This window comes from Echinops telfairi, unplaced genomic scaffold (genome assembly GCF_000313985.2).
Source record: "Echinops telfairi isolate 266 unplaced genomic scaffold, ASM31398v2 ScPeMD7_4;HRSCAF=17, whole genome shotgun sequence".
In the NCBI taxonomy this organism is placed as follows: Eukaryota; Metazoa; Chordata; class Mammalia; order Afrosoricida; family Tenrecidae; genus Echinops; species Echinops telfairi.
In genome coordinates, this window is record NW_022103900.1 from 42,435,901 (window position 1) to 42,446,675 (window position 10,775).

A 10,775-nucleotide genomic window follows, 5' to 3' on the forward strand; every position below is an offset into this window, starting at 1 on the left:
AAAGTATTCTTGTGTTGAGGGAGTACTTGAGTGGAGGCCCAATGTCCTTCTGCTACCTTAATACTAAACCTATAAATGTAGACTCATAGATCTATTTCCCCATCCTCATATAAATATATTTGCATATGCACATGTCTTTATCTAGACCTCTATAAATGCCCTTTAGAATGTTTCTTTTCACAACCAATGATTCTGAAAAATCCTCACATGATAAAAATTCATTGCTTTAGCAGTACCTAAACTTAGAACACAAGTCCAAAATAATGTAATAAAATGATTATTAAAAGGCCAGAGCTTAGTTGTATAAATTCTAGTGTGTGCTTTTTACCTTCTAATAGTTTTAAATGTGCAGAAATATTACTGCGAGAATCACAGAATATTTAATATACAAATATTTTGTATTGTCAAATACCTCAATTTATAGATGGTATTATTGAGGAGTAGGGAATTTCTTAACCTGGTAGACCTACACACTGCTCATAATTAACTGGAATAAGACTTGTGCTGTAGTCCTTTAGACCAGGCCCTCTCCAAACATTCACTGTCTAGGTTCTCTAGCAGGGTACTTATTCAAGTATGACAGCCAAGCAGGATGCCGTTAGCAGAGCGGTGTAATTCTGGGAAAGCAGTGGACAAGGGTTTCAGTCACTATCTGATGCACAAGTTGTGCTGCACAGGTCTCTAATGAACTCTCATGGCACTTGGCAAATTGATTAGTTGGTTCCAGGTCTCAGCCCTTCCTTTTCTGAATCTGAGGCCCAAACTGATGACCTAGGGGATTTGACCACAGCAGAAAACAGATCAATTTGTGTGGTTCCAGGAGAGCTGAAAATATTTTCTTAAATATGTACTTCAAAGATAGTGTCCCCGATTGACCATTTTCCATGGTATTTTTTCCTTCTCAATTTACTGTAAGCAAGTCAAAGGACATCCTGATAAACTTCACACTTAGGAAAATAGCAGAGGGTGTAAAATGGACTTTTGTGAATTTTATATGAAGGCTGTAAAACCAACAGCTGTAAGCAACTAGACCTAACTCTATTTTTCAGGCTCCGGAGCTATTCAGAGAGAAAAAGTTAGTTAATAATGTATCAGACTAATCTACCAGGAACGTTCTCCCATGCTTACTGAGTATTAGAACTCCTTACTTGCAGATCAAGTGTGGTGAGCCTCTAGTCTTTGTGGTCAGAAAAAGTCTTGTATTCATTTATTTTTAAATCATTTTATTGGGGTTTCGTACAGCTCTCATCACAATCCATAATCCATCCATTGTGTCAAGCACATTTGTACATATGTTGCCATCATCACCCTCAAAACATTCTCTTTTACTTGAGCCCTTGGTATCAGCTCATTTTCAACCCTCCCCCACCCTCCCTCATGAACCCCTGATAACTTACAAATTATTATTTCCTTTCATGTCTTACACAGACCACTGTTTCCCCTCGCCTACCTCTCTGCTGTCTGTTCCCCTGGGAGGGGGCTACAAGTAGATCACTGTGATCGGTTCCCCCTTCCCCCCCACCCACATTCCCCCCACCCTCCTGGTATGGCCACTCTCACTATAGGTCCTGAGGGGTTTATCTGTCCTGGATTCCCTGTGTTTCAAGCTCTTATCTGTACTCTGGTCTAGCCAGATTTGTATGGTAGAACTGAGTTCATGGTAGTGGTGGGGGGGGGAGCATCAAAGAACTAGAGGAAAGCTGCACATCCTAATTCTTTTGATCTGCTAGATGCTTTGTGTTACACTTAGTTCTGGGGATATCAGGAAGAGCTTTTACGAAGACGCTGAGGTTGAAGATTAGGACATAGAAAGAACCAGAAATCTTATATCATTAAGTACAAAACGACGATGTGTGCAAACAACTTCCCAGCACAAAGGGAACTTCCAGCTCACTTGCCCTAGGGGGAATATTGACCAAAGGTAAGATGTCTTAGACTACACATTCTTCAAAAGGAGAAGGGGGGAAAAGTTTCTTTGATGGGCAAGATAAGGGACTTCAATTTACCAGAGAGCTAGAGTTCAAAAAGTTACTTTGTAAATGAATTGTAACTCAAAATAATCTGTTCATAGGAACTGTTATTCTTCATAAACAGTTTCTCAAGCTCACCTACAAATTTTACTTGATTAATAACAATGCCAAAAATTTTCATCTATTCTCCTTAAATTCGAATTTGTGATTTTGGGTCTATTTTAGACCCAAAAAACAATTTAAACGAGAGACCTCTTTGAGAACAGGCAAGTGGTTAACCACTGTGCCATCAGGGCTCCTTCTGTGATGGTCTGATCTTCTAAAATATTCCTGGGATGTCGGTGGTCTCTGTATCCATCATTAATCATTAATTGTTTCTCCAGAGAAAACTAAAATGCCCATTCCTTTTCTACTCTATTCCTTGCCTGAGGAAGAAAATAAGCTCCGTGAACTATCTTATACTAATGAATGACTATCAAATAAGCATTACCCTGTTCTATAAATATATATATATATTTTTAATGTTAACAGTTCTATTGATATACAATTGACCTATACAATTCAATAGCTTAAACATATCAAAAAGATTTGTGCATCATTAATTTCAGAACATTTTATTCTTTTTTTTTAAATAATCATTTTATTAGGGGCTCATACAACTCATCATAATCCATACATACGTCATTTGTGTCCAGCACATTAGTACATATGTTGACTTCATCATTCTCACAACACCCGCCTTCCACCTGAGCCCCTGGTGTCAGCTCCCCTTTTTCCCCCTCCCTTGCCACTCCTCCCTCCCCCTGAACCCCGATAATTTATAAATTATTCTTATTTTATCCTATCTTACCCCATCCAACGTCTCCCTCACCCACTTCACCGCTGTCCATCCCCCAGGGAGGAGGCCACATGTAGACCTTGTCCTCTGTTCCCCCTTTCTCCCTCTCCTTCCCTCCACCCTCCCGCCATTGCCACTCTCTCCACTGGTCCTGGGGGGTTCATCTGTCCTGGGTTCACTGTATTTCCAGTTCCTATCTGTGCCAGTGTACATCCTCCAGTCCAGCCAGATATGTAAGGTAGAATTGGGATCATGGTAGTGGAGGGGAGGAAGCATTTAAGAACTAGAGGAAAATTGCATATTTCATCATTACTACACTGCACTCTGATTTGCTCCTCTCCTCTCCACAGCCCTTCTGCAAGGGGATGTCCAATTTCCCCCGGATGGGCCCTGGGTCCCCACTCTGCACTCCCCCTCATTCACAATGTTATGGTTTGTGTGTGTGTGTTTTTTTGTCTTTGATGCCTGATACCTAACCTCTTCACCTCCTTGTCATCTTACAGGCTGGTGTGCTTCTTCCATGTGGGCTTTGTTGTTTCTCAGTTAGATGGCCCCTTGTTTATCTTCCAGCATGTGGGACCCCAGATTCTGTGTAATTTGACAGCTTGGCACCATGAGCTTTCTTCACTAGTTTTGCTAATGCCCCCCCTTTGTCCTCAGTGATCGAGTAGGGGCAGGCTGATGTGCTTCTTCCATGTGGGTTTTGTTGTCTCTCAGCTAGCTGGCTGCTTGTTTATCTCCAGGTCTTTTAAGGCTTCAGGTGCTATATCTTTTGGTAGCTGAGCACCATCAGCTTTCTTCACCACACTTGCCTGTGCAATCATCATCTTGAATGACTTCAGGTGGTATATCTTTTGGTAGCCAAGCACCATACGCTTTCTTCACCACATTTTCTTGTGCACCCATTGTCTACAGTGATCGTGCCAGGCAGGTGAGCATCTCAGACTGCCAATTTGTTAGAACAAAGTGTTCTTGTGTTGGGGGAGTACTTGTGCAGGGGCCCACTGTCCATCTGCTTTCTTAATACTCAACCTGTACATAGATCTATTTCCCCCTCATCATAAATAAATATATTTACATCTTTATATGCCTGTATTTACATCTCTAATAAGTGAAAAAATTGTTATTCAAATAAACCATTTGAGGGAAATGAGATTAAAAGCTCCACTATGAGTGGAGGGATTCTTTCTATTTGAAAATTTGGGCCAGTTCGAGAACATTACTGATCTCATATCAAAGCTGTTTCAATGCTATTTCCTCATGTATGCTAGGCACTTGGGACGTCTTCATTTGATACTCAGCTCCATGCAATAAGTACCCTTAACATCCTAATTTACAAAATAGGCAACTCGGGCTTTGAGAAACAACATTTCCAACATCACACAACTACCAAGCGACATTACCAGGCTTTGAACTAAGCATTATCTTCCAATCCATTGTCTTAATCAATATTCTATATTGCCTCCTAAAACCCAGGGTGAAATCAAGCATCCTTTGAAGGTGACTTCCAGATCAGAGTGGCTGATTGTCTAAAGATAGCAGTCCAAGAGCTACGTATGACACAATGTGGGGTACATTTCCACTTAAAGTCCAAATTCTTAGGCATCTGCTAGGGTTCTGATTGAAAATACTGCAGTGCACTTTGATGCACACAGCCCACCGTGAAGAGGCTACCAAGTCTTGAGTCACCCTCTTCTCAAGGAGGCATGCCAACATCCTTTCTCCCTTTTCTATCCTAACAGTAGACATGCCTTTCCCTTACTGCTGTTGTTGCTGTTAGTTTTCCTCCGGTGGGCACTGGTTCATGGTAAGCCCACTTAAACATAACAAAGTGTTCATCAGTCCTGGACCATCTTCATGAGCTCTGGTATACCGGAGACCATGTTTGTAGCCACTGTGTACATTGAATGCCTTCCAATCTAGGGGAAGAACTAACCACTCAGATGCACCACATCCATCCTCTTTCATAAAATGTATTTGAAGTGCACAAATCCATACACACACAAAATTACATATGTTCATCCCAAGATATTCACATCTAATTCAGAATTATAACCACCAATTCAAATAGAGTTCCAAAATAGTATGCAACAATAAGAGTAATCAAAAAACTTCACCTTGTGTGGTTAAAGTCAAACAAAAATGCTGCATATTCTAAAGTCATAAAAATATATTTAAGCTAGGCTTCTTATCGAGTTTTTACTGGAAATTACATATAATCTCTTTTAAGTTTAAGTTAAGACTGTTTAATATTCTATGATCATTAGATAATCACTTGACATTTCAAGAATATCAAATGGTATTTTGTCTGATGTTCTGTCTCCACAGATATTTATGATGTGGTATCAAGTCTCCTCCATCTTCTTCCAATCTCATCTTGACCTAAATATGTCTGAAAGTTCAAGTGGAGGGTATTATGAATGTGATAAACTGAGATGCTGACAGTCAAATATTTTTAAATGTTTCCAAAACAGCACACTTCAGTAATTCAGTGGGAAATGTGTCCGTTTCATTGACCTGAATCAGTGTCCTGAAACCAAATCACAATATACAAACCCCATGAAACTAGTATTTTACATTATTCACATCAGATCATCATATTGTTCTTAATTAAGTATCCTTACAAATCTGGGTATAATTGTACTACTTTTATTCCTTGAGAATATGTAAAAACTGTCTTATACATATTTTTGCTCTATAACTTCATAGTCAATTAATTGTTAGTACCATAGGACCACCCCCCAAGTTAAATGCCCATGCTAAAAAAAATAATGTTGAATAAAAATGATGAAAACCATGGTATATTATCAAGTACCACTAGAATGCTCCTCAGTAAGAAGGATGGTTACACTTGTCTCACATGCTTTGCCCATGTTATCAGGAGGAACCGGTCCCTTGGAAAGGTCATTGTGGTTGGTAGAGGGTCAGCAAAATAGAGGAAGATCCTCAGTGAGATGAACTGAGCCAGTGGCTGCAGCAATGAGTCAATTATAAAAGCAAATGTGAGGCTGATGCAGGACTGACCGTATTTCCTTCTGTTGTACATAAGGTCAGACAGGATGGAACTGATTCAACAATCCATAACAACAAGATTCAGGAAGACATAAGTAAGCACTTTCAGTGTAGTTTTAAGGGTAATATTATTTAATTAAAAGACTGCAGGTTCAGATAGACATGCAGTCTCCAACTTAGAACAGGGTGCATTAGGATGAGTATCATAAGTCAAATTATGACATTCTTGTATTATCGTTTTAAATTGATTTTCATTATCACAAATTTATAGATCATAACACTAAATATCTGCAAGTAAACATCGAAGAATTATAACAGCCACTTAGGTGTGGCAAACATATATGTAGTACATATACGATAATAAAGTGTACACACAAAAATAAGTAATCCTGGTGACTTGTCCTCACTCAAATATGTCATAAACTAAGGACGACCTATATGGGCCATATGGGTTGGGAGAAAGTGATTAGAACAATTCTGATCATGAAAATCCTTCTCTACTCCACACACCAAAAGCCCTGGTGGCAAATTGCATTGTTAACCTCAAGGTCAGTTGTTGGAACTCCCTAGCTGCTCCACTGGAGAAAGATTAAGTTGTCTGTTCCCATAAAAATTAAGATACAGTTCTATATGTATAAACTATAAGATACAGTTCTACTATGTCCTGTAAGATCACAATGAGTAGGAATCCACTAGATGGGAGCAATTTTGTTTTGTGGTTACATTCTATACTATATGTCAAGTACACGATTTGGCTTTGAGAAGATACTGAGAAAACACACTGCTTTAATATGACCCCTGCTACTTCACTCAGTCTCTTGATGATCCACTTTATCGCCACTAATCTGCCAATTTCTACTAAAACATTCATCTTTTTTTTTTTTCAGAAATGTAATACCGATGTCTCCATTTGAGCAGCGCCAGGCTGTCAAACATAATACAAGGTGTTTTGTGCACACTACTTAGCAACAACTCAAGGAAGGAAGTATAACATCTTCATTTTATAGAAAGAAAGAAGGAAACAAACAAAAATGCTACCACAGCACCGTAAAAGGCAGTCAGGATTTGAATTTCCATCTCCTTAGGAGCAAAGTCATACCCCCATCTTTTTCACTGATACTTTTTGCCCTCTCTGCAAGTAATAAATATTATCTACCTACATAGCGGTGAGACGGTATGAAAGGATGTGATGTTTTAAATGAATCTTCTTACTGTAGATAGCTGAAGTAGAAGCAGTAGAGGAAGACACTCAGCACTGTTAGTATGTTTTATTCATATTTTAAACCATTCATCTCCAAATGATTGTTCTAAAGACCCTTCTTGGATTTTTAATCATGCCCAACTATAAGTAGTTTATTCTCAGAGCATTCCTTCGTAGATTGGTTTTCTGGGTGTGCCACACAGTGACCTTTTCTCTTAGGTTCTTCTCTAAATTTCAGTCACTAGTCATTAGGTAAAGCATGAGCCAATGCGGCACTATGGCTTCTGCCCCTCCTTGCTCCAGCATGTTATGCCCAATGCTAGCTTCCACTGTTCCCTTGTTCTTAATGTTGCAGTTGATTCAAACTCATCGTGAAACCATGTGTGCAAAATAAAGTTGCTCCCTACAGTTTTCTTGACTCTGATCTAAATGGGTTTCTCCTGAGGCACTGCTGGGATGACTTGAACAGCTAACCTTAAGGTTAACAGTTATCACGCATTGTTTAATTCTGTTACCTGGAGCCCATTCCTTTTCCTGCCTGTGAACCCCCAGTCTGCTTTTGTCCGCAAGGTATTAGGGGGACAGAAATGCAATCCTGATCCAGGAATCAACTCAAATAATATACTAAAGATGGGTAAGACAGAGAATTGTGCTAAGCGAAAACAAAGGGTTTAAAGGAGAAATATATAAGCTTTTGCAAAGGCTTTGGCTTTGAAGGCTGCCTTGCCCAGATATAAAAATAGATGGCTAAAATGTAAAATCAATTCTAATAGCAAACAGATCATTGCTCTCTCCATGTCCAGGATATTAGGGAAACCTGAATGTTTGATTTAGTAGCACCTTGGGAGTAGACAGAACTGAAAACTTTCCAATAACCTTGAAAACATCCACTTCCTGTAGAAAAGAATCAAGTTCTCAATTCAGTCGATATCCACCCAGCCCACTCAGCCTTCAAATTCAGTGATTAGAGACAGTAATGAATCAGGACTGGGGTTGTCTTTTGCAAACAGAAGGCAACATACGAATCCCTTATCTGGTATTCCCAGGAGCTCTGGACTCTTGGGGATGTGGGTAGTAAATCCGGTTCTCCACCCTTCCCTCGCCATGCTACTGAGAAAGGTGAGGAAACACATTGGGAAGGAAGTCTAGTCCCCTCTGGGGCACCCTCTCCCTCTAATAAGTATTAACCTCACTTCCACACACCCAGTATCCCAGGTTAACTTCATTGTGTCCCAGTGACAGATAGGAAACCAGAAGGAATTATTCTGAAGCAGAAAGTGAATTGGGAATACTTCCCACAGACAAGGAGACGAGAAGATGGTATCTTTGGAACCCCAGGTCCTTCGAGCAAAGTCCAGGGTAGTGGAGCCAGCATGCAAGGACCTTGAGTCCCCAACTCCATTCTGGCTGCCAGCGTGAAGACCTGAGTCCCAGGGTGAAGACAAGCCTGTGAGACTCGGGGAGAAGAAATCTGGGTGTCTGGGTCCACCTTGTGCCTGGTCCCATCCACACAGGTCATCTTTGCTAACTAGAGCTGCGCAGTCACCCCAAGGAATGAAGACCCCCAGCATTAGTTGGAATAACAGTGTCTTAACCCTAGCAGCTGCAGAGAGTCAAGGAAGAGGCCTGAAAAAGCCAATGCTTTAGGCAAGTTGCCCAATCCACCTAGTTGTGCAATGAACAGAGGGTATCAAGGTGGTTGCTGGTGACCATGCTACTCAATACTTCTTCTCAGAGCTCCAGAGGGTCTCTGTTCCTCAGAGCTTAGGGAGGCACTGAAGTGAGGGGATGGAGGGGGCAGGGCTGTCTGGAGGGAAGAGTGAACATAGCCAACAAACACCGCTAGGGTCCAGTGCCAATGACCCCTCTGTCAGCTCACACAGAAAGGTTCTGGTTAACTCCCGCTCCAGCTTCCACTCTGCAGATATGAAGTATGCCAGGCAGGGCACCAGGTGCACTAGCTGCACCGTTGATTCCGAGTACCATCAGGCCTGCTGTGTGTGAAGAACTCTAAGCAGGGGAGAGCACTTTACCCAGCACTTTCTTCATGGCAAAATTGAGGAAACTGGGTGGAGTGAGAGGGCCATACTGAGTCCGTTGAACCCTGCCTCCTCATGTATACACGTGACCAACCAAGGGGATCAAAGACTGCTACCTACAGTGGTTCTGCCTGGACACCCAAAGTGCAGAGTGAAGGCCTTGGGCGGTACACATTGCACCTCAGGCGTAGAAAGACACGGAGTCGCCATAATGGATCCTGCTGGGAGAAAAACCCAAAACTCCAAAAATATACACGCACTGTCATCGAGTTCAAACCAATTCATAGCGAGTCTACAAGACAGGGTAGATTTCTGAGACTGTGGATATCTATGACTGTAACGCTTTACAGAGAAAGCCTTGTCTTTCTCCCGCAGAGGGGCTGGTGGTTTTAAACTGTTGACCTTGGGTTTCGGGGCTGGACACATAACCACTCCACCACTAAGGCTGCCTCAGAGAGCCAAGGTTGATTGCGCTGACACCTGCAGGCTCTTCATTACTAGCTGTGTGAATAAAGCACGGTGCACAGTCGCCGCCGGGATCAATCCCGCACCAATTGACTCACGAGAGCCATTTTTAGATCCCTAACACAAAGAAAACAAGTAGCGCATGGATGATTTCCAGTTGTCAACCTCTGAAAAGCTGCAAACGACGGCCTTTTCTGTAAAGGCCCAAATGTGTGTGCAAACCATTGCTACCTGCAACAAAGCACTCACTGGAAGCTCTGGTTGGGAGCAGGAAACCCAGGAACTGTTGTTCAGATTCAGGAGTTGACGTCCCTTCTCAGAGTGCTCTCGCTGCCAGGCTGCTGCCCAGGTCCTTAGGCCACAACCAGGCTCTTCCAGCGCCCACCCAGCCGTACACAGTGCGTTATTACATGGAGGAGTGCCAACCTGCCTTCCCCCTCCCATCCCGGTCCTGCTGTCCTGCTGGAAATCTCCGCTGAGCGTGGTGAGCGCCAGGTATGGTGTCTGTGTCTGGGCCCATCTACAGTTTCAGCCTAAAGCACAGAGGTCCCAGGCCCAAAGTTACCTAGCCTGCTGCTGGTCGGAGTGCTGGGCGAGGGTCTGCGGGAAAGTGGACCTCGGCTACCGGGCACCAGGACGCGTGCTGTTCGTCCCAGGTCTGGGAGTGGGGAGTGTGGGGTACAGGCTGGGAGCTCTTGCTTCCTTTGTGCGCAAACCAGCATTCCACGTGTAACTTCATGTTCAAACCAAACAGTGCCTGGCACAAGCCTTCCAGTGACCCAGTCTCACCAGAGAGCTGGTGCGCCCCGAGAGAGAAGTGAGGCAGCAGAATGTGACACTTGGGAGAGAGGATGGACCACTCCATCCAAGTGCAGGCACCAGAGCGCCCTAAAGGGACTCTGTCCCCTCCGCGCACGCCCCCGCCGGGCCCCCTGTCCCACTTACCGACTGCCAGACAGATGGGCAGCAGCAGCCTGAAGATGAGTCCACACACCACTTCCGAGGCCATGGCGCTCGGCCGTCCAGAGAGTCCACGCAGAGCGAGGTCCTCGAGGGTCCCAGCGCCGGCCGCCTAGGGCCTCCTTCGGGCGGCGCCGGACAGTCGTCTGGGCATCGCCCCGCGCCGCGCCCCACCGCCGGAGTCCTTCGCCACGAGGGCGCGCTCACCAAGCGCGCAGCAGCCTCCTGGCCGGGCGGCCGGCGGCCAGCGAGCAGCCCATGGAGCGGGAGCGATGGGGACCCGCCGCAGC

General features: G+C 43.6%; 1 protein-coding gene across 1 annotated transcript in view; it reads right to left on the minus strand.

The window, feature by feature from the left end:
• PIEZO2 (piezo type mechanosensitive ion channel component 2) overlaps positions 1-10,534 on the minus strand; it is a 600,576-nt gene extending 590,042 nt beyond the window's left edge. Inside the window, exon 1 of the mRNA XM_045298343.1 lies at positions 10,471-10,534. Within this exon, the coding sequence (XP_045154278.1) occupies positions 10,471-10,534 (64 nt within the window). The remainder of the gene's footprint in view (positions 1-10,470) is intronic.
• Between the last annotated feature and the right edge of the window lie 241 nt (positions 10,535-10,775).